General features: G+C 39.3%; 1 protein-coding gene across 2 annotated transcripts; it reads right to left on the bottom strand.

The window, feature by feature from the left end:
• Positions 1–3,296: 3,296 nt before the first annotated feature.
• Positions 3,297–26,984, bottom strand: sp1 (sp1 transcription factor). 2 transcript variants are annotated; one of them, XM_062037647.1, is made up of 6 exons: positions 26,849–26,984; positions 26,316–26,383; positions 18,397–19,744; positions 9,569–9,719; positions 9,295–9,491; positions 3,297–4,425 (listed from the first exon to the last, which is right to left on the bottom strand). In XM_062037647.1, exons 1-6 carry the CDS (start codon positions 26,853–26,855, stop codon positions 4,127–4,129), a joined length of 2,070 nt encoding a protein of 689 aa, XP_061893631.1. In that variant the 5' UTR covers positions 26,856–26,984; the 3' UTR covers positions 3,297–4,126. The 2 variants fall into 2 exon arrangements, with proteins under 2 accessions (XP_061893631.1, XP_061893632.1); XM_062037648.1 differs by having other exon boundaries at positions 9,295–9,488.
• Positions 26,985–27,140: the final 156 nt, after the last annotated feature.

Here is a 27,140-nt window from a genome sequence, read left to right as displayed (position 1 = left end):
TAAATGTTAGGAGCGCTCTGCTGTTTCATGGTAAAAAAACAAAAACAAGTCAAAGATCCGCTATATGACAAGAGTGCTGTTTTTGCGGATCAACTGCACAAATGTTTGTCAAAGATCCTAAATGTAAGGAGCGCTCTGCTGTTTCATAGTATAAAACCCCAAAACACAAGTCAAAGATCCGCTCTATGACAAGAGTGCTGTTATTGAGGATCTACTGCAAAAATGCTTGTCAAAGATCCTAAATGTTAGGAGCGTTCTGCTGTTTCATGGTAAAAAAACAAAAACAAGTCAAAGATCCGCTATATGACAAGAGTGCTGTTTTTGCGGATCAACTGCACAAATGTTTGTCAAAGATCCTAAATGTAAGGAGCGCTCTGCTGTTTCATAGTATAAAACCCCAAAACACAAGTCAAAGATCCGCTCTATGACAAGAGTGCTGTTATTGAGGATCTACTGCAAAAATGCTTGTCAAAGATCCTAAATGTTAGGAGCGTTCTGCTGTTTCATGGTAAAAAAACAAAAACAAGTCAAAGATCCGCTATATGACAAGAGTGCTGTTTTTGCGGGTCTACTGCAAAAATGCTTGTCAAAGATCCTAAATGTTAGGAGCGCTCTGCTGTTTCATAGTATAAACCCCAAAACACAAGTCAAAGATCCGCTCTACGACAAGAGTGCTGTTTTTGAGCATGTACTGCAGAAATGCTTGTCAAAGATCCTAAATGTTCGAAGCGCTCTGCTGTTTCATGGTGAAAAAAACAAATACACAAGGCAAAGATCCGCTATATGACAAGAGTGCTGTTTTTGCGGATCAACTGCACAAATGTTTGTCAAAGATCCTAAATGTTAGGAGCCCTCTGCTGTTTCATAGTATAAACCCCAAAACACAAGTCAAAGATCCACTCTATGACAAGAGTGCCGTTTTTGAGCATCTACTGCACAAATGCTTGTCAAAGAGCTTAAATGTTAGGAGCGCTCTGCTGTTTCATTGTATACACCTCCAAAACAAGTCAAAGATCCATTATATGACAAGTGCTGTTTTTGAGAATCTACTGCAAAAATGCTTGTCAAAGATCCTAAATGTAAGGAGCGCTCTGCTGTTTCATAGTATAAACCCCAAAACACAAGTCAAAGATCAGCTCTATGACAAGAGTGCTGTTATTGAGGATCTACTGCAAAAATGCTTGTCAAAGATCCTAAATGTTAGAAGCGTTCTGCTGTTTCATGGTATAAACCCCAAAACAAGTGAAAGATCCGCTATATGACAAGAGTGCTGTTTTTGAACATCTACTGCAAAAATGCTTGTCAAAGATCCTAAATGTTAGAAGCGTTCTGCTGTTTCATAGTATAAACCCCAAAAACAAGACAAAGATTCGCTATATGACAAGAATGCTGTTTGTGAGGATCTACTGCAAAAATGCTTGTCAAAGATCCTAAATGTTAGAAGCGTTCTGCTGTTTCATTGTATAAACCCCAAAACAAGTCAAAGATCCGCTTTACGACAAGAGTGCTGTTTTTGAGCATCTCATGCAAAAATGCTTGTCAAGGATCCTAAATGTTCGGCGCGCTCTGCTGTTTCATGGTAAAAAAAACAAAAAAACACAAGTCAAAGATCCGCTATATGACAAGAGTGCTGTTTTTGAGAATCTACTGCAAAAATGCTTGTCAAAGATCGTAAATGTTAGAAGCGTTCTGCTGTTTCATAGTATAAACCCCAAAAACAAGACAAAGATTCGCTATATGACAAGAGTGCTGTTTGTGAGAATCTACTGCAAAAATGCTTGTCAAAGATCCTAAATGTAAGGAGCGCTCTGCTGTTTCATAGTATAAACCCCAAAACACAAGTCAAAGATCAGCTCTATGACAAGAGTGCTGTTATTGAGGATCTACTGCAAAAATGCTTGTCAAAGATCCTAAATGTTAGAAGCGTTCTGCTGTTTCATAGTATAAACCCCAAAACAAGTGAAAGATCCGCTATATGACAAGAGTGCTGTTTTTGAACATCTACTGCAAAAATGCTTGTCAAAGATCCTAAATGTTAGAAGCGTTCTGCTGTTTCATTGTATAAACCCCAAAACAAGTCAAAGATCCGCTTTACGACAAGAGTGCTGTTTTTGAGCATCTCATGCAAAAATGCTTGTCAAGGATCCTAAATGTTCGGCGCGCTCTGCTGTTTCATGGTAAAAAAAACAAAAAAACACAAGTCAAAGATCCGCTATATGACAAGAGTGCTGTTTTTGAGAATCTACTGCAAAAATGCTTGTCAAAGATCGTAAATGTTAGAAGCGTTCTGCTGTTTCATAGTATAAACCCCAAAACAAGTCAAAGATCCGCTATATGACAAGAGTGCTGTTTTTGAACATCTACTGCAAAAATGCTTGTCAAAGATCCTAAATGTTAGAAGCGTTCTGTTGTTTCATAGTATAAACCCCAAAAACAAGACAAAGATTCGCTATATGACAAGAGTAATGTTATTGAGGATCTACTGCAAAAATGCTTGTCAAAGATCCTAAATGTTAGGAGCGCTCTGCTGTTTCATGGTAAAAAAACAAAAACAAGTCAAAGATCCACTATATGACAAGAGTGCTGTTTGTGAGGATCTACTGCAAAAATGCTTGTCAAAGATCCACTATATGACAAGAGAGCCGTTTTTGAACATCTACTGCAAAAATGCTTCTCAAAAGATCCTAAATGTTAGGAGCGCTCTGCCGTTTCATAGTATAAACCCCGCAAACAAGTCAAAGATCCGCTATATGACAAGTGTGTTTGAACATCTACTGCAAAAATGCTTCTCAAAAGATCCTAATTGTTAGGAGCGCTCTACTGTTTCATAGTATAAACCCCGAAAACTAGTCAAAGATCCGCTATAGACAAGAGTGCCGTTTTTGAGCATCTACTGCAAAAATGCTTGTCAAAGATCCTAAATGTTAGGAGCGCTCTGCTGTTTCATAGTATAAACCCTAAAAACAAGTCAAAGATCCGCTATATGATAAGTGCTGTTTTTGAGAATCTACTGCAAAAATGCTTGTCAAAGATCCTAAATGTTAGGACCGCTCTGCTGTTTCATAGTATAAACCCCCAAAACAAGTCAAAGATCCGCTATATGATAAGTGCTGTTTTTGAGAATCTACTGCAAAAATGCTTGTCAAAGATCCTAAATGTTAGGAGCGCTCTGCTGTTTCATAGTATAAACCCCAAAACACAAGTCAAAGATCCGCTCTACGACAAGAGTGCTGTTTTTAAAGCCAAGTGAAAGACCATGTTGAGGTGACAAATGTGTGAAGAAGCAAGCGAGCCAAAAGAGAGAATATCAGGTTTTAATCCAGCAGTTTGCATTTGCAGTAGAATACAAAATAAAATCCCTCATGAAAAAGAAGAGCACTTGTAAAATGAAGTGTTTGTCTCAGCTTCAAACGTACAAATGGTAAAGTCAAGAAGACTTTCTCCTTCCTGCATCTAATAAGTGTGTCCTCGTTTTGCACACTTGGCAGCCCCAACACAACTGCTAGTTTTGCTTTATGAACCTTTGGTTTGAGCATACAAACAAATCTGACAGACAAAAAGGCAAAGTGTGAGCTTGTACCACAGAGAGAGAAAGAAGCTTCCAGAAAGATACTAGTGTTATTATTGGAAGACTAGACCTACACACATGAACAAAGGTCAGATTAAGAAAGGCAAAAAAGTCTCACAATTAAGACGGACGATCCTAACATTGTCTGTCATGACTTTAGCAAATATATATTTCTATATACACACACGCTGGTTGTTTTGTGTACCTCAACATGTTAAATAGTTCGTCCCAGGATTACATCCAGGCTCTTTTTTTTTTTATCTTACAATTGTTGGATTGTAGGGCGGAAAAAGAAAAAAAAACATCCAGTTGTCCCGAAGAACCACAAAGAAAAATGCTGTTTTTGACTTTTAATGTTTGGCTATGATATCCATAATATTCCACGAAATATGTCAAGTTCATGATGTATAAAATCAACCTTCCAGGTGGCAAAGTAAATATACAAAAAAGATTTGATGATTTCTGTAAACAAATTTAAATGCCACAGGTTTTTAAATCCGCTCTAATAGAAAAAGTGTTCAACCTGAAGCGCTCGTTAGGCCATTTTGAACGCACCTCCTAGTAGCTGCCCCCGTTGATGTGATTCAGGTCCACCGGCACCATGTTGATACCGCTGCTGGCTAACCGAGCTATGCTCTCCGCAGATAGGGTTTCCATGGCGACGATGGTGTGCTGATCGCCGGCGGTCAGCCCGTCCGAGCTGCCCTCCATGGCCGGCGAGGCGGGGTTGGTGGAGAGGACGCCGCTGTTGGCGCCCAGCGCTCCCTTCTTGTTGAAGTGGGTCTTGATGTGCTTGGACAGGTGGTCGCTCCGCATGAAGCGCTTGGGACACTCCGTGCACGCAAACCTTTTCTCGCCTGGAGAACACATTTCAAGCAGATTAGTTTGTGTCGACACTATTGACGAAACAAAAGGTTTTACTGGCGTCATCTTGCATTCTACACCTATTTCTTATGTGTGACTGCCATCTATTGGCCACACTTATCATGTAACAAATCCACTCGTGAAATGTCCTCGCTCCAAAATATTCCAAAGTCAGCTTTATTATAAGAAAATGGAAGAGTTTGGGAACAACAGCAACTCAGCCACCAAGTGGTAGGCCACGTAAACTGACAGAGAGGGGTCAGCGGATGCTGAAGTGCATACAGGCTTAGTACACTTTTTCCATGGCCAAATTCAAGCACTTTTTAAAAGACTTTCAAGATCAATTTCCAGTTTTTCCAGAACCCTTCTAAAGGCGAAAACCATTGTCAATCAATCCATAGCCTTGTTGTTTGAGATCACCAAATGTTGTCTGTAGGAAAAATACTGAAAATCTGCAAAAACCTAAGCCTAACATTGAACCAGCAGTTAACATTAACTGAATGGGGTATAGAAAATGAAGCAGTGTTTCTGTAGACTACTCAATGTTAAAATGTTGTTTACTTGTTTGTTTGTATCATCATCATTCATGTATACATAATTCCTTACAAGAAATAACATTAATTATTAGAGATGTCCGATAATGGCTTTTTTGCCGATATTCCGATAATATCCAACTCTTAATTACCGATTCCGATATCAACCGATACAGATATATACAGTCGTGGAATTAACACATTATAATGCCAAATTTTGTTGTGATGCCCCGCTGGACGCATTAAACAATGTAACCAGGTTTTCCAAAATAAATCAACTCAAGTTATGGAAAAAAATGGCAACACGGCACTGCCATATTTATTATTGAAGTCACAAAGTGCATTATTTTTTTTAACATGCCTCAAAACAGCCTCCAATTTTGTCAAAAGCTGACAGTGCGCCTTATAATCCGGTGCGCCTTATATATGGACCAATATTGAGCCTCCAACAGGTAAAAGTTTCAATCAATTAATCAATCGCAACTACGGTAAGCAGCCGCCAACTTCATTTTCCCCCGTAGAAGAAGAAGAAGCGCGCGGTGCATGCTGGGATATAAGACTGTGCGAGGCGTGCCGTTTAATTTCCATTTGTTTGTTTATGTAAAGACCCCAAAATGGCTCCTATTAAGAGACACGCTTACGACGCAGAGTTTAAACTTAAGACGATCAGTCACGCAGTAGAACACGGGAATAGAGCAGCAGCGACACTGACCCGATTAATGACGACTTCGACGAGACGGAGATTACATGTTGGATGCCGTCGCCCAACTGTTTAATTCCGACACTGAAGAAGAAGAATTTGAGGGATTCGTGGATGAGAAATAACTTCATAAACGTAAACATGCTGCTCTTTTCACTTAATATTAATAAAAAAGACACATCAAAATGGGCTTTGAGACACGGCGCAAATGACAGTCAGCTGTTTTGGATACGATTGCTGTGGAACCTCCACCTGATGACAAGCAAAACTTTTTGCTCTTTGTCATAAGAAAGGTGCAACATTATTTTATGTTTGTAGTCCTCGTTTAAAGACAAATCATGAAGTTAACTTACGTATCTTGCTTCTGTAGCCCAGCTAAATTTTATTTTAGGTCATTTATTCACATCATTTTCTGTTGTGAACTTCCCCAAAAAGTGTCTCTTATTGTAAATAGGTTCCACTCTATTATTTTCCGTTATATACCTTTTTGTTTCCCTGGGGGGTGATTTGGCGTCGCACCTGTGTGACCAGCTTCAGTGAGCACTGACGCTTGGAGCTGGTAAGTCATGTTTATGTCTCTCTCCCTTTATTTTGTTGTAAACTTTTTGCTTGTCGCTCTTAAAGTCTTGTATAAGAATGCACACTGTCTTGTGACGTGCTGTTAAGCATGCGGGTTGAATTGACGAACTTTCTGTTTGTTAAATTGTTGTAAAAAACTGACTTTTATATGTTAAATGATGTGTGAATTAGCTTAATGCTAGCGGCAGTTATTACGGGGTTTCCTGGCCTCGTGAGTTTGTGCACGGGTCAAAAACTCCGCTGCGTGTCTGTGTGGAAATCTTGTGTGCCGCTGTGGCATTAATATGAGTGTGCATTATTTATTTCTTTATTCTGTAGTAAAGAGAAATCCTGTGTACTGTGGACTGTGTGTGACGCCCGGTTCTTTTTGTTTCTATCAAAAAAAGGTATGTCTGTTATGAGTTTTTTGGCATAGTTTATTGTAGAAAAATATAAAATAAGTTGATGTGAGTGGGAAAAATGAGGTTAATTGCTGCACATATTAAAGATCCTTTTTCTTAATATATATTTTTTGTTATTTGCTGATGTATATATTTTATATACTGTTGTTTATTTAATTAATTTATTTGAGACTATTTTATGCTTTATTTACCTTTTATTATTATAATTTTATTTATTATTATTATTTCCACATGTAAGCATAAATAATTGAATTCATGAGCTAGAGTGAGCCCTGACGCTCGGAGCTGTGGAGAGAAATACTGTGGACTGTGTGTGACGCCCTGTTCTTTTTGTTTCTATCAAAAAAAGGTGAATAAATCCTCCACGACTCAACTCCTGTGTGTGCCTCACTACATAGACACAACGCAGAACAGCTACTGTTACACTTCCAATTTTGTAGATGGACGTGCTCGCGCGTAAAAAGCGACCAAGCAACTAAAAAAAACAATGTCGCGTCCTCCTTGTAGTGTGTACTGATGTTAAAGACAATATACACTTCATTACACATGTACCATATCACTATATCCATGATTAAATGCTTTATAATTCCATGAGAGTTTTGTGCGCTTTATGCAAAATAGTTACCTTTGCTCGTTAGTGCGCGCTGATTTTAGAAATAATGTACACTTCACTGCTCATATAATCCATCACCATGTTGCTAAACATGTTATAATTCTATCAGTGTTGGGTTTCAGCAGCACAGGCGTGCATTCGGTCTTTAATAATATTCCTAGGATTCTGTGTACGTGTAGGCTGGTTTTAAAGATAATGTACATGTCGTTGTACGTCTAAAGCAGTGTTTTTCAACCACTGTGCCGTGAGATACAGTCTGGTGTGCCGTGGGAGATTATGTCATTTCACCTATTTGGGTTAAAAATATTTTTTGCAAACCAGTAATTATAATCGGCAAATAATGTGTTGTTGTTAAATGTGTCTGTGCTGTCTAGAGCTCGGCAGAGTAACCGTGTAATACTCTTCCATATCAGTAGGTGGCAGCAGGTAGCTAATTGCTTTGTCGTGATCACAATATGCAGACGACAGCGGGAGGCAGTGTACAGGTAAAAAGGTATCTAATGCTTAAACTGAAAGATGAACAAAAGGTGAGTGCCCCTAAAAAAAGGCATTGAAGCTCAGGGAAGGCTATGAAGAACGAAACTACAACTGAACTGGCTACAAAGGGAAGAAAAACAGAATGCTGGACGACAGCAAAGACTTACTGTGGAGCAAAGACGGCCGTCCACAATGTACATCCGAACATGACATGACAATCAACAATGTCCCCACAAAGAAGGATAAAAACAACTGAAATATTCTTGATTGCTAAAACAAAGCAGGTGCGGGGAATAGCGCTTAAAGGAAGACATGAAACTGCTACAGGAAAATACCGACAAAACAGGAAAAGCCACCAAAATAGGAGCACAAGACAAGAACTAAAACACTACGCACAGGAAAACAGCAAAAAAGTCCAAATAAGTCAGGGCGTGATGTGACAGGTGGTGACAGTACACCTACTTTGAGACAAGAGCTATTGTGATGCATGCTTGGTTATGGTTTAAAGTCATATCCGACGACTTTTTATTGTCAATATCGAGTTTCATATTTTAATGATTTCTGCTGGTGGTGTGCCTTTTGGATTTTTTCAACGCAAAAAATGTGCGTTGGCTCAAAAAAGGTTGAAAAACACTGGTCTAAAGTATATCAAAATAAACACAATAGGAGGTGTCTCTTTGTATGCCACATCAATGTGGAATGCGCTCCCAACAGGTATAAAAGAAAGGGCATCTCTATCCTCCTTCAAAACCGCTATAAAAGTTCACCTCCAGGCAGCTACAACCCTAAACTAACACCCTTCCCGGATTGCTAATAATCAAATGTAAACAATCAAATGCAGATTCTTTTTCTTATGCCTTCTGATCTCTCTCTCTGTCTCTCTATGTCCACTACTTGATGTCCATATCCCCACCCCACCCCACCCCCCTCCACACTCCTGATTGTAAATAATGTAAATAATTCAATGTGATTATCTTGTGTGATGACTGTATTATGATGATAGTATATATGATAGTATATATCTGTATCATGAATCAATTTAAGTGGACCCCGACTTAAACAAGTTGAAAAACTTATTCGGGTGTTACCATTTAGTGGTCAATTGTACGGAATATGTACTTCACTGTGCAACCTACTAATAAAAGTCTCAATCAATCAATCAAAAACGCTGCACCAAGTCAGCTCTTGCTGCTTTTTCAGGCTTCTTATAGGACAAAATGTGCATGACAGCAAGTGTATGTGTTTGTGTGTAGACAGATGTAGACAGTTTTGAAACTACACTTGTGTGGATGGAGATTGTTTTAACCCCAAATATGCGTTTTTGAAACTGTCTGTGTTCGTGTGGACATGGCCTAAGTCTGCTCTGGCAAAAGACCGGTCCCCTCACAATTACAACTTGAAACTTACTTACTGTGCTGTACTGTGGTCATGCCTGTGAGCGCCATGAATGGACTTCTCACAAATAGTCTTTTTGGGAGCTTTAAAAAGTGTGTTGTGTAAAGAGTACCTGAAGATCAGCGTAAAATGACAAATCATGACCGAGGGTTTTTCCTAATCACCTGTGTGCGTCCTCTTGTGACGCTGAAGCTCATCGGAGCGAGTGAAGCGCTTGCCGCAGAAGGACCAGCTGCAGACGAAGGGTCGCTCCCCCGTATGCCAGCGAAGGTGGGCCCTCAGGTGTGACGTCTTTCCGTAGATCTTGCCACATCCGCTGATGTGACAGATGTGCTGCTTCTTTTTGGTCGGATCGCTCCTACTGGGGCACGTAGTAAAGAGGGAGACAAATGTCAATCTTGCTCTGCGCTCGATTCCTCATCAGGTTTAGTCACGTACCGCCCCTCTCCATCTTTGCAGTAAGGGCAGGTGCAGGCTTCCCTGCGATTACGTCGTCCCTGCTGCGGCGGGCTGATGTCCTCATCGTCCAGGGCAGTGCTGTCGTCCAAACTCTCGGCACCCGTCTGCATCGTTTGGTCACCTGCAGACTCTGAAATGAAAGTGTAAAAAATTGTTTTAATATAAAGCCGATTCTACAGAGCCACTAAAGCAGTGGTTCTTAACCTGGGTTCGGTCGAACCCTAGGGGTTCCGTGAGTCGGCCTCAGGGGTTCGGCAGAGCCTCCGCCACAGCGGTCAAGACATACCAGACTCATGAATTGATTAACGTGGACCCTGACTTAATTAAACAAGTTGAAAAACGTATTCGGGTGTTACCATTTAGTGGTCAATAGTACGGAATATGTACTGTACTGTGCAATCGACTAAAAAAAGTTTAATTCAATCAATCAATCATGTAAATAAAAATTTCTCCCTATCGGCGTATCTGTACTGTAAAGTTACAATTTGAATGACAATAAAAAATAAGTCTAAGTCTAAGTATTATGGATACCCCCAAACAATGTTCCCTCTAATTTTCCATGTGATTTGCAGGTGTGTAATTTGTTGTGAGTTCATGCACTGTGTTGGTTTTGTCCTTTGAACAAGGTGATGTTCATGCACGGTTCATTTTGTGCACTATTAAAAAAAACATGTAACTTTGTCTTGAATTTGAAAAAAATATATATACATTTTATTTTTCACTAAAGAAGGGTTCGGTGAATGTGCATATGAAACTGTTGGGGTTCGGTACCTCCAACAAGATTAAGAATATGTACCTCGTGAAACGCAAAAGTTTCTGGTGCACACCAGAAAGCATTGAATGCGTGCGGATGGTTTGAGGTGTGTGTGAAAATGCCAGTTCAGGAGTTAATTCGGCTGTATTTCCAACTAGGACTTTCCCCCATGTGTGTTGTGGCAAAATGTGAATGCCTGCCAAAAATGTATTTCCTCGGCAGGGGTGCGCAGCGCTCGCTGAACCTGCATTTTTTGGCTTGGTCTGTCCACAGCGGATTACTAGGTGTAAGACAAACACTTTATCTTCCTGGTTATTGTATCGCTACGTGTTTGACATTATTTAAGACTTTATCGTGCCCGGAAAAGGACAGTTTGCCTCTTCTGTGGTATTGATGAGATTTAAAAGGAGTGTTGTTAGTCCGATGTTGATGTGATAAAACCTTGTTCTTGTTTGGAAGATACACACAATTGTAACTGTTATTTCTTCTTGCATAATAAATAATAAATATGTACAACGTGTTTGAATGTATTCATTTATGTAAAATTGCCATTAAAAGTAATATTGCCTGACAAAAAGTGATTTGACGTAATATTTTGATATTTACACATCACATATTTACACACGCATATTTGACTAGAATACCCTTATGAGCATTACATATATCAAAATCAAGTACCTACTGTACTGTTTACTTGTTGTAATTATAAAAATAATAATAATATGTATCTCGTGCTCACGAGATACATATCTAAAAAAAAAGTTTCCCCATGTCCCTTTAGGGGCTCCGTACGATTCAGTTAGACAGCATGTGTTAAAATTACAAAGTCATTTAATGTCAGACGCTTTAACAAACTCAAGTTTTGAAGAAAATCCTGACGGCCAAATCGACCAAGGCTGCCTGCAGACACCAGTGTTTCTATTAGAGTGATACGATATAAATGATATACATTTGGCCAACGATAGAGCTTTTAATACTATCGTGATAATGCATATTAAAAACACATTCTAGCCGCGTCTCGCAAATTTTACAGCGGCTAGCAAACGAACACGTCCTTAGAGCAATTCGGCATTCTCGCTAGTGACTTATGTCCCCTTCAAGTGCCAAGCCACTTCTAAGTCAAAAATCCTGGCCTCCATGGCGACCAAGTAAGTACTGTCTTACAAGTGTTATCACTGCAGGACAAGGAATAGCTAAACATGCTACACTACACACCGTAGGTGGATAAGCTAACCGCTAACAGCAAGCTAACGCTCTTGAACATAAACAAATGAGTAAATCAATACAAATATCGACTCTAACGATACCAAATATCGGAGCCGTATATAGTCAATACTACAATGATTAGACTGATATTTCCCTTATCACCAAATATTTAGTTGTTTATGTTATTGTTTACAAACTAAGGAAATAAATCCAAGGAAATAGGTGAAGTATTTAAATTGATATTGTTTTACCGTCATCTATTTTGTTGAAAAATGTAATTACTCAATGATTTAGAAAATTTTAAGTATCAGTCTTAGCATTGGTATCACCAATACTCATACTTGCCAACCCTCCCGAATTTTCCGGTAGACTCCCGAATTTCAGTGCCTCTCCCGAAAATCTCCCTGGACAACCATTCTCCCGAATTTCTCCCGATTTCCAGCTGGACTTAAGGCACGCCCCCTCCAGGTCTGTGCGGACCTGAGTGAGGACAGCCTGTCGTCAGGTCTGCTTGGCCAACCAAAAAGTAACCACAGAACACTAATACCGTATAGTGTTCTGTGGTTACTTTTTGGTTGGCCAACGGTTTACGTTGTATTGCGCACCCTGACGGCAAGTGTGGGAGTCTTTTTTTATATATTTTTTTATAAACCTTTATTTATACATTTCAACATTTACAAAACAGTTGAAAAAATAATCAAAGTAAATACAAAAACAGTACAAAACAGTACAAAAACAGTACAAAGCATCGCCAGGGGGTTGTAAATTCAAAGTAACTAAAATAGAATACAAAATATATATATATATATAATAAACAAAATGCAAAGCCATAGGCTCACTCAATTTCAGTAAATAACTTAAATCTGGAACACAGCATCATCGTTTTCACAGCTTTTTGGTTGTTAGAGGTAGAAAGTGTTTTAATGTAGAGTTCTACCGTAATTTCCGGACTATAAGCCGCACCTGACTATAAGCCGCGCCAGCTAAATTTAGGGGAAAATACAGATTGCTCCATATATAAGCCGCACCCGACTATAAGCCGCAGGGTTTTGATGTGTAATGGGACGGTATAGCTCGGTTGGTAGAGCGGCCGTGCCAGCAACTTGAGGGTTGCAGGTTCGATCCCCGCTTCCGCCATCCTAGTCACTGCCGTTGTGTCCTTGGGCAAGACACTTTACCCACCTGCTCCCAGTGCCACCCACACTGGTTTAAATGTAACTTAGATATTGGGTTTCACAATGTAAAGCGCTTTGAGTCACTTGAGAAAAAAGCGCTATATAAATGCAATTCACTTCACTTCACTAATTACCGTAGTATATAGGGGTTCCTGCTACCACGGAGGGGATTGTCGGGACAGAGCTGACTGTTTGGGAACGCAAAGCGTCCCATTTATTAACAATAAATCTTTCAATCATTCAATCAAACTTTCACATCTTTGACATGGCGAACAGCATTCGTGTAGAGTACAAATAATACAACGGTGCAAAGTAATACAAAGTGCTCGCCTGTACGTTATCAAAATAACCAGCCTACCGGTATATGAAAAGTCAGTCTTTAATCATTGTGTCATCGTCTTCCTCCTGCGTACTAAAACCACCGAAATCCTCTTCGTTGGTGTCGGAGAAACACAGGCCGTAAATAAGCCGCACCCTTGTATAAGCCGCAGGGACCAGAATGAGGGGAAAAAGTAGCGGCTTATAGTCCGGAAATTACGGTAAATATTTTTTAAAAGGCACAAAAAACTGGTCGGGTATTGAGAAACTTTGCTAAAGAAGCTACCGTATTTTTCGGACTATAAGTCGCAGTTTTTTTCATAGTTTGGCCCGGGGTGCGACTTATACTCAGGAGCGACTTTTGTGTGAAATTATTAACACATTACCGTAAAATATCAAATAATATTATTTAGCTCATTCACGTAAGAGACTAGACGTATAAGATTTCATCGGATTTAGCGATTAGGAGTGACAGATTGTTTGGTAAACGTATAGCATGTTCTATATGTTATAGTTATTTGAATGACTTTTACCATAATGTGTTACGTTAACTTACCAGGCACGTTCTCAGTTGGTTATTTATGCCTCATATAACGTACACTTATTCAGCCTGTTGTTCACTATTCTTTATTTACTGTAAATTGCCTTTCAAATGTCTATTCTTGGTGTTGGGTTTTATCAAATACATTTCCCCCAAAAATGCGACTTATACTCCAGTGCGACTTATATATGTTTTTTTCCTTCTTTATTATTGATTTTCGGCATGAGCAACTTATACGACTTATTCTCCGAAAAATACGGTACCCAAAAGCAAGCTGCAAAGAAACGTGCACACAAACTACAGTTAAATCTAAGTTGGAATATAGATATAAAAGTTATTGGTCTTGAGAAGCCGGAAGTTTTTGATATCATCTTGGTAAAAAGACCTAATTTATGCCGAGAAAATCTTTCAATGAATTGGCCTGGGAAACAGTCCCAACTGCTGGATTCTAAGTGGAGGCACTCTTTTTTCCCTAGCCCATAGCACCATCAAACTACCTTTTATTTAAGTTACGAAAGGAAAAACACTAATTTATCATCTAAAGCAGAGAAAAGAAATCCCCAATTAGGCAGGGATCTAATGTATAACACAGACCTCTGCCAGGGGCCAACAATAAAATAAATGTTAATGCTACCAATACTTTAACAACAACAACAAAAATCACAACATGAAACATTAATTCAAACTAACTAGTAATTTGAAGCGTTTGCCAATAACAAGAGAAATTATGTTTGCAACTGAGTGGGCGTGGTTAAGTTCCAGCCCACTAGACATTCATTCACTGATTGGAGCAGTTGAGATCCAGTTGAACCGGTCTAACCAGGGATGTCACTGGAACTAAACAGAGCTCAGGACATCACATAAGAGATACAAGGGTGTTTACTCACTGGCAACACTTTTGTTATTTGGTCTTTCAACAAAAGTGCCATTAACTTTTCTTGAAATCATCTCACCGATGGATGGACAGAAAAATGTGGTTAAAAAAGTAATTTGCAACTCAACTACAGTGGAACTTGAACATCCCAACTTCCTCCTGCCTGTTCATGTTTCCAAACTGTGTACATGTTTTAAGTACCACTATATCGTTAAGAGAACTGATTTGAATTAAAAAAAAGTTTTTATTTGTCAAAATTAAAAGCTAAACTTCGTAAAACACTTTTCCCCAAACCGAATTTAACATTGGCTTGGATTGGCTTTTGTTTTTGGGTTTCGTACACGTGCACGGTCCTTCGGCACATGCCGGCCCACGGAAGAAATCTTCGCCAATGAAAGGATTTGAAAAAACGATGCAACAGCCGCCAAGCAAGGAAGCGAGACACAAATAAAAATGACGATTATTTACTATGCTAGACAGAGATAATTCAGAAACAAGTTCTTCTTTTATTGGATAAAAAAATAGTAGTTTGAAATGACACTGCATCTTAATTTTTAGCAAAATTGTGATTGGTATAAAGTTATTTTTAGACCAGATATAAATTAGACTTTTTATAGAATAATTTTTAAATAATTAAATTAAGAGCAATACTTCTGCTTGAATAGAATAATTATGTTAACATAAACGTAGCATTGCACATTACATGCAAATAAACAATCTCCAACATTGAGATCAATTAAGTGCAAACTTCTGTCTTGATTACCATAATTCTGTAAATAAAAATGTAGTACAATACACTGTATCCTAATAAATAATGAAGTAAAACATTGAGGACTATAATATGTTTCATCATCTTGGCGGTATGCAGCGCAACTGCTTTAGTGATCGCTCTACGCATTGTTCTTCTTTTTCTTATCATACATGATATAAGCATACATACCTGCTGTAAATTATTCCACCATAGTGTGTTGATTTTAGCCCGTACTTTGTTTGTTTTTGCGTTTTGTCCGCCTCGTAAAGAATTGTATTTCCTGCACTTGGCTTGAGGCTTCGGTTTCAGATCCTGAAACAAGTTTGTTGTGCGAATACATTTTTGAAACAAACTTTGCACCGTGCAGTGATTTGAACTAAAGTACTGACAACACTTTTCTTTTAAACAAATGTCTCACTCTCGCGAGCGTTTGCATTAGCCATGTTTTGTTATGTGAGCCGCTAAGAAAGAAAGGGGACGCACTAGCTACGGAAGCTCCTGAGGGGAAAATGGTACGCCTGAGCAAGGGAAGAAAAAAAATCGATTTTAATTTTTAAATCGATTTTAATTTTTAAATCGTCTGCAACAAAAAACTAAAATATATAGATAAAATCAATAAATCGCCCAGGCGTAAGTGAAATGCATGATTTATAATCTACTATGAACTTTTACCAACTTTGATGTGATTCAGCAGCTCACCGGCTAAAATACCTACCTCTCTGTGATCACGGCGCCGTTTGATGTAGTTCCTCAGTGTTAGCTCTTGTTAGGGATGTAATGGTAAACGGTATAATGATAAACCGCGGTAAAATTCCAGACGGCTAGTAATATAATTAAACATTTTAATTACCGAAAAAACGTCATTTATTAATACATTTTTGCCAAAACTGCTTACTTCCTGAAAACTGAAGCGTTAGGCTCAAGAAAACATGGCAGCGACTACACAGACTTTGCTTTGAAAATGCTCCCTCCGAGTAAATGGAGCCGATCACTTCGTTTCACTTTGTTTCAATCGCTTCTACTTCCATGGAGTCTCGGTGTGCGTATTAGAGCGCAATGCTGTTGGAGGAGGAAAATATTTGATGTTACGGTTTCATTTTGAACATCATACAACTAGCATCCATCCGTCAGCTGCTGGGACTAAGAGTTACCATGCAGCAGGAACGTTGCCACAACTTGTTTATAAAATCTTAAGTTTTTTTACTGGGATGCTCAATCGTCCTTTATTTAACTGCTAACATTGTCAGTTTTCCAACAACATCAATTCCAGCTAAAATGTTTTGTCATCTCATCAAGTTGAACGCAGGCAGAGTTGTCGGTAAGGCACAAAGATTGTGTATTGATTGTGAGAGGTATCACTCCGGTTTTTTTTTGTTGGCCAAACTGCTGCACTGAAGTACATGGTTGCTGGAGAAGAACAAAGCTTGTTTATTAGACTTTATCTTCATTAGCCAAACTGCTTTGTGTTTTTTATTGCTATCAAAGAGTAAACACCAGGTTTTTTACATAACTTGTGTTTTTCTCATTCCATGAAGTAATTACTTCAATAACTATTCATATGACATAGCATGTTGGTAATGTTTTATGGTGTATAATTAACACCTATAAGACAAAGTTCTGCTCAAACTCTCAATGGATCTGTCCCGATACGGCATGTACATGTACACACATTAGTACATGTAAATATATGTACACAACTTTAAAAAAAAAACCTTCCTCTATGAAAATTTAAAAATAGAGATAAAGGCATCATGTAAGAAAAAAAATCGGACACATTGATGCTACTAATGAACGAAAACACAAATTTGGTCTTTAAATATAATGAATAATCATGATTTATAATCGTGATTTAAATATTGATAATAAAAATAATCGTAATTATTATTTTGCCCATAATCGTGCAGTCCCACCGGCAGTCCTATCCTCATACATGAACACGATTTCGATTTATATGGACAAAAAGTGCAGTTAAGTCTCCATAAGGTGCCATCTTGTGAAATATTCACATTTATTTTTATTTATAGTATTATTTTGTTTCTGCCATATTACTTTGTTTATAATGCTTGTGTTGCTTTCTTATGTACATTCCACTTTCTACTTGAGGTACATATATACATTTTGGATGTGTTTGTGTTTTTTTGAATAGAACTTGGTTAAAAGATTTCTGTATAAGTAGTTTTTGAAAGTTTTGCGAACATTTAAAATGATCGCGATAATGATAACCGTGATCATTTTGGCCGTGGTAAGAAATGTTTATATCGTGACATCCCTAGCTCTTGTAATAACTATCGCTAATACTTGATTAATACGCAGGTAAGACATGTAAACGTAGTATTGAAGTTGGGAGAGTGGCCGTGCCAGCAATCTGAGGGTTACTGGTTCAATCCCCACCTTCTACCATCCTAGTCACGTCCGTTGTGTCCTTGAGCAAGACACTTCACCCTTGCTCCTGATGGGCCTGGTTAGCGCCGTGCATGGCAGCTCCCGCCATCAGTGTGTGAATGTGTGTGTGTGAATAGGTGAATGTGGAAATAGTGTCAAAGCGCTTTGAGTTCCTTAAAAAAGGTAGAAAAGCGCTATACAAGTACAACCCATTTACCATTTACCATATTGTTAGTGGTTTTTGGATGTTTTTTATCGAAGGCTTTATGGGCGCAAAAGATTACTTCAATTAGCGTAATTGTTAGCCACCTCGTACTCGTTGTATTTTACGACTTAGAATGCATAAAAAAGAAAGACGTGTTCTTGTCTTACAAAAGGGTTGTGAATGATAGGCAAAATTCCCCAAATAATTTTAGTTCTTTAATAACAGCAGTGCAGGCTTTACGCACGCCAAGCTAGACTCCACAGAATTTGGTTGTTATTATTGTTGTACCGAGTAGCTAGACTTCACTTTGAGAGTAGTAGAGTAGCTTGTATTGTTGTACCGAGTAGCTTGTACCACTTTTATCTCTACGCGATATGCTTCATTCCCAGGTCTATGGTTATCATCCACTGTTCAATCTTTAATGGCATTATACGAGACTAAAAAATAGAATCCTTTTGTACTCACTCAGCTAACTTTTGAGGCATATTTTTCGCCAAAACAACACAACTTTTGGAGGTTGTTTGGTGCATTAGCAGGTATAAAAATGTCAACATTTAAAGCACCACAACAATAATTTGCAGAAATGGAACTATTGACTAACCTGCCGTGCTGGTAAGGGTGATGGGAACACTCTGGAGTTGGTGCATCTGCAGGCCCGAGCCTCCAAGAGTGTTGAGATTTATGGTCTGAAGCCCGGGTATCTGCACTGCGTTGACAGATAGTCCGCCAGCTGCAGGGGCTCCCTGAGTCTGACCCAGTTGGGCCAGTGTGATCTGTGCTCCCGCTGGACTCTGGATCTGCAGGGTCTGCCAGCTGACCTGGCCGTTGGGCCCTACCGTGCGCAGCAGGATGGAGCCTGTGTTTGGCATGATCTGGAGGTTCTGGAGGCCTTCCTGGCTGACTGTCGGAGTGGCAAACACCTGGCCGCCCGCTGTGGTAATGGCACCGGCCTGGATGGTTTGGAGGGGCGTTCCTCCTTGGATGAGCTGCTGAGGCTGGATGAAGATTTGCTGCGGATGTTGCGCCTCTCGGTTGTCCGGCTGTATGGGGACGCCTAAAGAAGACCCTCCGCTCTGCTGGAATGTCCCCGCCACGGCTCCACTACTATGTGTTTGGGTCATACCGTACGAGGCGGAGGTCTGAGTGGTATTGCTGGAGACATTCGTCAGGTAACCACTACTGGAAGACGTCGGCAGTTGCTGGACAAGCTGGTTTCCCGTGTCTCCGCCATTATTCCCATCTCCTCCAGCGCCACCAGCTCCGGTGTTGACGGGCAGCAGTGTGATGTTTCCATTAAGCGACACGGGCATGTTTGCTAGGAACTGGTGCTGGTTCTGCAAAACGCTGTTCCCCAATGTGATGTTCTGGAGGGGGATGGAGCCCTGAATAAGGCTGGGCATCGCGATGATGTTTCCCGCTCCGCCACCTCTGTTTGCGGCGGCTATGAGCTGCTGCCCATTGGCAGAAGACACGATCTGAAACTGCTGTCCAGAAGCTGCGTTGGCATCTTGGTGGCCGTGTGCAAACTGCAGCGGCTGACCATCTACAGTCTGAAACTGAGGAATGACCTGATACTGGATGTTGGGCACCACGCCGGGGATGGTGGTGAGCACCTGTTGACTCTGTAGTGTTGGCGCCTGAGCTACCACATACTGCTGCTGCTGTCCCTGAGTGCTCACAGTGGTTGTGGATGATGACGCTGATGACGATGACGGGGACAGCACCATTCTGCTCTTTCCCGCCTCGGTGACGGTGTTGACACACGACGACGCTTGCACGCTGATGGGGACCACCTGCCAGCCGTTGGCACTGGAGGTTAAGATGCCCTGGGTCATGTCCAGCTGCTGCTGGCCTGGCTGATGCTCGACAGACGAGTCGCTCTCCCCCGGCGTGTCGATGCGACTGCAAGTGGCCGCCAGCAGAGCCAGGGGCGATGGTTGCTGAGAGTCCTGAATGAAACCACAAAATAAACACAATTCTAAAAATATTTACTTTTTTTTTTTTAACAATAACCCGACAAGTCATTGAAAAAATAAAAATAAAAAAAATAATGAGGGAGTATTTGTAATATTACTTCATACATGATGAAACAAAAATACTGCTAATGCTATATAACACTTTCTAAGTTGAATGTACAGTATGTACAGTATATGAATGAATGTATTGAATTTTCTTTTTAATTAATTAAATTAAAGGGTCTAATTTGCTTTTTTTGTCTTAAAAAGGGCACTTTTTTTTTCTTCTACATTAAAAACTAGAGATGTCCGATAATATCGGGCTGCCGATATTATCTGCCGATAATATTGGGCTGCCGATAATATTGGGCTGCCGATATCGGCCAATAAATGCTTTAAAATGTAATATCGGAAATTATCTGTATCGGTTTCAAAGTTATCGGTATCGGTTTCAAAAAGTAAAATGTATGACTTTTTAAAACGCCGCTGTGTACACGGGCGTAGGGATAAATACAGAGCGCCAATAAACCTTAAAGGCACTGCCTTTGCGTGCCGGCCCAGTCACATAATATCTACTGCTTTTCACTCACACACAAGAGAATGCAAGGCATACTTGGTCAACAGCCATACAGGTCACACTGAGGGTGAACGTATAAACAACTTTAACACTGTTACAAATATGCGCCACACTGTGAACCCACACCAAACAAGAATGACAAACACGTTTCGGGAGAACATCCGCACCGTAACACAACATAAACACAACAAAACAAATACCCAGAACCCCTTGCAGCACTAACTCTTCCGAGACGCTACATTATACACCCCCCGCTACCCCCCACACCTCCATCTCAACCCCGCCCACCTCAACCTCCTCATGCTCTCTCAGGGAGAGCATGTCCCAAATTCCAAGCTACTGTTTTGAGGCATGTTAAAAAAAAAAAAAAATGCACTTTGAGACTTCAATAATAAATATGGCTGTGCCATGTTGGCATTATTTTCCATAACTTGAGTTGATTTATTTTGGAAAACCTTGTTACATTGTTTAATGCATCCAGCGGGGCATCACAACAAAATTAGGCATAATAATTTGTTAATTCCACGACTGTATATATCAATATCGGTTGATATTGGAATCGGTAATTAAGTGTTGGACAATATCGGAATATTGGCAAAAAAGCCATTATCGGACATCTCTATTAAAAACACTTCCTTGCGGTCTGGTGGCGCTTTGGTCAAAATTTTGAATAGATTGTGTTTTACAGAACATCTTCAAGCCGCTTTCTGACCGTCTCTTTAGTGCTGTTTTGTGGGCGGTCTTATTTACGTGCCGAAGTCTTCCACCAGGCCAAACCCCTTTGACTGTGTCTCCAACCTGAAGGCCTGAACGATATATAGATTTTATCGATACATTTGAGTTTTTTGTTGCAGACTATTTTTTTCCTCGTCTTGCAGTCCAGCATACTTTTTGCCCCCATGAGCTTCTGTAGCCCTCGCCCGCCACCGTACATTCTTAGCGGAGATTCAAAACATGGCTAATGCTAAGGCTAATAAGAGCGGGACGTTTATTCCAAAGAATAGAAAAGTGTTGTCAGTACTTTGGTTTTGTGGCAACAAATGACTGCACGGTGCAAAATGTATTTTAAAATAGTAGCAGCACACAAACTTATTCCAGCATCTGAAACAGAAGCCTCCAGTCGAGTGCGGGAAATGCAACTCTACGAGCCGAACAAGACCGACCGCAACAACAAATTAAATTAGAGATTAGATGTTCGAGTCTTTTGAAAGGTTCTTTTATATCAACGATGAGAACTGATTCCCAGTTGTGACCCTTTTGTTTAAAAGGGCCATTTTTTTAAGCACATACAAATTAAGCGCTGGCAATTGCCCACTCTGCACATGCGTGCCACCCTACTGGCAACTTGACTAGAAAATGAGTCAAATTAGTTAGAGGAAACTTAGCAGCATTTAGATTATTATTTTTTATATATATTTTACATATATAAATAAAAAGATGTTCCTTCAAATTATTATTATTTTTCAATTGTATTTATTTTTTTAAATGTATTATTAAGATTCATTATTTGGGCTTATTACTCTTAATTTGCTCACCAACCTGGAAGCAATTGTATTTGGTACATGGTGTAATGATAAGGGTGACCAGCAGAAGGTAGTTTGCACATAAGAGAAACTGTGCACTGCAGGTTGATGCCCTCGTTCAATAAACAATGCTAGCCAGTAAAGGTTAGCAAGCAAGCCCAAAAATGTTGAGGTTTCATTAAGGATACACACAACGCTCAAAAATCTGTTAAAATATTTTAGTGCAACTTTGGCACCACTTGATGGATTGTCGGCGTAGAACAGCTGCAGTATACAGACCTGCTGTGCTTCAACATACGGGTGTTATTATGGTGTGTGTACCAAAATGATACCTATTAGGAGACATTATCTGCCGCTTTGTTTTCACATATTATATAAAACCAACTTTTCTTACCTATTAGTTCCTGCTGTTCTGTATAAGTCCCGAAAAATTAAACACATAGTTAATAAGCTCCTTCTTTTTCCTCTATCCTTTTGCTGTGGGGCATTCATTCTCCACTGTTGCCATTTCTAATATAAAATAGTGTACAGTTCTAATTTATATCTGTCAGTAGACTTGCTATGGAAGCGCAAAAAAACTAATCGGTACAATAAGGATGACGGGGAGAAGACGCTGTCGACTGTCAAAAAGCGGCTAGAAGATGGTCTGTAAAACATCATCTATGCAACATTTTGACCAAAGTACCACCATTACATGTTATGAACCTACTCAGTGGCCTAGTGGTTAGAGTGTCCGCCCTGAGATCGGTAGGTTGTGAGTTCAAACCGAGTCATACCAAAGACTATAAAAATGGGACCCATTACCTCCCTGCTTGGCACTCAGCATCAAGGGTTGGAATTGGGGGTTAAATCACCAAAATGATTCCTTGGGCGCGGCACCGCTGCTGCCCACTGCTCCCCTCACCTCCCAGGGGGTGATCAAGGGGATGGGTCAAATGCAGAGGACAAATTTCACCACACCTAGTGTGTGTGTGACAATCATTGGTACTTTAACTTTAACTTTAATGTAGACCACAAGGAAGTCTTTTAAATGTAGAAAAAAAATCATCATAATATGACCTTTAATGCACATTACAATCCGGTGCGCCTTTTGTATGAAAATAGACCTGAACAGACCCACTCATCAGCAGTGCACCTTATAATCCGGTGCACCCTATGGTCCGAAAAATACAGTACTTACATTTTTATTGTAGTTTTATTTATACTATTTATATCCATTAATGCGTTTTATTATTACTTATTTGTGTAAGCAGTATTTTAGCCTTTCCTTTGCGTTTAGTATGTTTTTAGCATAACAGTAACATATTTGTTCAGCAGGAGTCTTAAAAAACAAGTTTCGGACCATTTTTTCTATTTTCATTTCTGAAACAAAAGTTTGACAACTATTTAATGACAATTTTTATATATAGGACTCAATAGGACTCCTGTTGAACGAAGATGTTACCGTTACACTAAAAACATGCTAAACGCAAAAGAAAGGCTAAAATACTGCTTCCGGTTCAAGTTGTCATCACACAGATAACCACAAAAGTTTGCAAATTTTTTTGCGTTTATCTGGAAAAATTCAAATCCATAAAAGCAAAACAGCACCAAATCCAATTTTATACGGGAGGTACACGGGCCCGTGTACCTTCCATTCAGTCTATTTCCAATTCTTAAATGCAAATCAAAAAACAAATTTCAGGCCATTATTTCTATTTTCATTTCTGAAACAAAAGTTGGACAACTGTTTAATGACACTTTTTTAAAACAACAGTAGGACTACTGCTGAACAAAGATGTTAGCGTTATGCTAAAAACGTGCTAAACGCGAAGGAAAAGCTAAAATACTGCTTCCGGTTCAAGTTGTCATCACACAGATAACCACCCACTTTTGCAAATTTTTTTAGATTTTTGTGTTTATCTGGAAAAATTAAAATCCATAAAAGGAAAACTGTACAAAATCCAATTTTATGGCAATATTTTAATGAAAATCAACCCCTTTTTGTTTGTTTTAAAATCTGCCATATATAATGAAAATCGAAAAACGGCCCTAATTTAGTTTTCAGATTTGCGTTTCAGAATTCTATTTCCAATTCTGAAATGCAAATCAAAAAACTAGTTTTGGACCATTTTTCCTATTTTCATTTCTGAAACAAAAGTTGTCCAACCATTTTAATGACACTTTTTTTTTTTTTTAAAGGACTACTGTTGAACAAAGATGTTACCATTGTGCTAAAAACATGCTAAACGCAAAAGAAAAGCTAAAATACTGCTTCCGGTTCAATTTGTCATCACACAGATAACCACGCATTTTTTCATTTTGGATGAACATATATTCGATTTTTGTGTTTATCTGGAAAAATAACAATCCTTAAAAAGGAAAACAGCACAAAATCCAATTTTATGGCAATATTCTAATGAAAATCAACCCTTTTTTGTTTGTTTTAAAATCTGCCATATATAATAAAAATCGAAAACCAAAACAGGTCCGTGTTTTTATTCATTCTATTTCCAGTTTGGAAACGCAAATCAGAAAACTAAATTAGGGCTGTTTTTCCGTTCATTCTATTTCCAATTCCCTAATGCGAATCAAAAAACACATTTTGGGCCATTTTTCCTATTTTCATTTCTGAAACAAAAGTTGGACAACTATTTAATGACAATTTTTAAAAACGACAATAGGACTCGGTCCGCGTACCTTCCGTTCATTATATTTCCAATTCTTAAATGCAAATCAAAAAACAAATTCCGGGCCATTTTTTCCATTTTCATTTCTGAAACAAAGGTTTGACAACTATTTAATGACACTTTATCTAAACGCAAAGGAAAAGCTAAAATACTGCTTCCGGTTCAGTTTGTCATCACACAGATAAACATGCATTTTTGCATTTTGGATGAACATGTATTCGATTTTTGTGTTCATCTGGAAAAATAAAAATCCATAAAAAAGGAAAACAGCACAAAATCCAATTTTATGGCAATATTTTAATGAAAAGCAACCCTTTTTTGTTTTTTTTAAAACCTGTCATATATAATACAAATCGAAAAACGTCCCTAATTTAGTTTTCTGATTTGCATTTCAGAATTCTAATTTTCAATTCTGAAATGCAAATCAAAAAACAAATTTCGGGCCATTTTTTCCATTTTAATTTCTGAAACAAAAGTTGTACAACTATTTAATGACACTTTTTAAAGACGACAATAGGACTCGGTCCATGTACCTTCCCCTTCATTGTATTTCCAATTCTTAAATGCAAATCAAAAATCAAATTTCGGGCCATTTTTTCCATTTTTATTTCGAAACAAAAATTGGACAACTGTTTAATGCAGGGGTAGGGAACCTATGGCTCTCGAGCCAGATGTGGCTCTTTTGATGACTGCATCTGGCTCTCAGGTAAATCTTAGCTGACATTGCTTAACACGATAAGTAATGAATAATTCCGCTGGTAATCACAGTGCTAAAAATAACGTCCTAAAAATAAAACATTCTCATGCATTTTAATCCATCCATCCGTTTTCTACCGCACCTGTTCAAGAAGTCACATTAATGGTAAGAAGTATTTTATTTATCATTGGTTAGCTTCAGAATAACAATGTTATTAAAAATAATAAGAGACTTATTATACTCTGAAAATGTTGGTCTTACTTAAAAATGCACGCATTTAGTTGTATTCTGTGTTAAAAAATATTATATGGCTCTCACGGAAATACATTTAAAAATATATGGCTTTCATGGCTCTCTCAGCCAAAAAGGTTCCCGACCCCTGGTTTAATGACCCATTTTTTTTTAAAAGGACAATAGGACTCCTGCTGAACAAAGATGTCAGCTTTACGCTAAAAACATGCTGAAAAACATGCTTGGTAACATCCAAATACGTTTTTCAACTTGTTTAAGTCAATTCATAGTAAACACGCATTTTTGCAGTTTGGATGAACAAAAATGTGATTTTTGTGTTTCTGAAAAAATAAAAACCCATGAAAGGAAATCCTATTTTATGGCAATATTTTAATGAAAATATTTTGTTTGTTTTATAATCTGTCCCTAATTTAGTTTTTTGGTTTGCATTTAAGAATTGGAACTAGAATGAACGGAAGCAACACGGACCAAAACATTACACTGACCAGCCTTTTTTTTAATTTTTTTTTTTTTAACGACAGCAATGGCGGGCTCGGCCTCCCCCAACCCCAAACCCACCCATCTCCGGCCCACATTTTGATTTCGCCCTATAAAAGCGCACACCCTCTCCAGGCCAGGCCACCACCCCCTCTGGTGCCAGCCAAATGAGGCCGAGCGAGAGGCTCGGCGAGTGCGGGGGGGTTTGACGGAAACACCCCGTTGTGGGCGAACTTTACCTGCCCACGTCCCACCCAGTGACATGTGCTCGGCGGAGGGCATCAACAACACCCGGCGGAGGGCATCAACAACACCCAGCGGGGTGCAACACATTTAGATAGTGCCATGGGAAATATACACTTAAACCTACTTGGGAGTTTCGCTTTTGACTGAAGCCTCCGCCGCTCTCCACCGCGGCCATTTCACCCTGTTGCTGATCTGCAGAAGAAGACATGTTTTTTAAATAAATAAATAAAAAAGCCCACTTCTTTAAAGCGGCGCCATTAAAGTAGCACTAAGCAGTTAACACGGCTAATGGCTACATAGGCAGAATACACATAGCAGCTTTAATGGCTAAGCTAGCCTTCCTGCAATGCTCAAAGGGGAATGTAAAGCATTACCCACAGGTCACCGCGCTCTAAAAACTTTAATAAATTAATTATTTTAACTTCAAATAGGTCACAAAATAACAGCGGATTCCCTCAATTCCTCCGCTGGCTTCAACGCATTGACTTTATATGAGGCACTAAGGCGACAGTTGGCAGCAAAGTAGTCCAGCAGCAAGACATGGCAGCCACTAAAACGAAGTATTTTAACAGACTTTGCGAACGAAAGTCCTACTCAAATCCACCGCTTCGCTCACAGGTAAAGCTTTGGGGAAGGGAGAAAAAAAAGTTGACTTACTGCTCATAATTTGGAGACGGGAGGAGTTTGTCTTCTTTTTTCTAGTTGACAACTTTTCACAACTTCACACAAACTTGTGTCGCCTCCTTCCGCCCGCCCTCCCCCCCGCTCTATGAAGGAGGCCGAAGACGGGGTGCGTTCGATTTTAAGCCCGGGGACACGCGCGGTGACGACCGTTTTGTCCAAAAGTATAAATCTCTTTGCCACTATTTCATAATAAACGAGATGGAGCAAATCCCTGGAGGAATTGCGTGGGAATTGCTCCGATGCTGAAGTCGAACTTCAAAATGAC

Source organism: Entelurus aequoreus, linkage group LG26, assembly GCF_033978785.1.
Source record: "Entelurus aequoreus isolate RoL-2023_Sb linkage group LG26, RoL_Eaeq_v1.1, whole genome shotgun sequence".
In the NCBI taxonomy this organism is placed as follows: Eukaryota; Metazoa; Chordata; class Actinopteri; order Syngnathiformes; family Syngnathidae; genus Entelurus; species Entelurus aequoreus.
The sequence above is the reverse complement of the archived record's forward strand: the minus strand, read 5'-3'. Positions and strand labels throughout refer to the sequence as shown.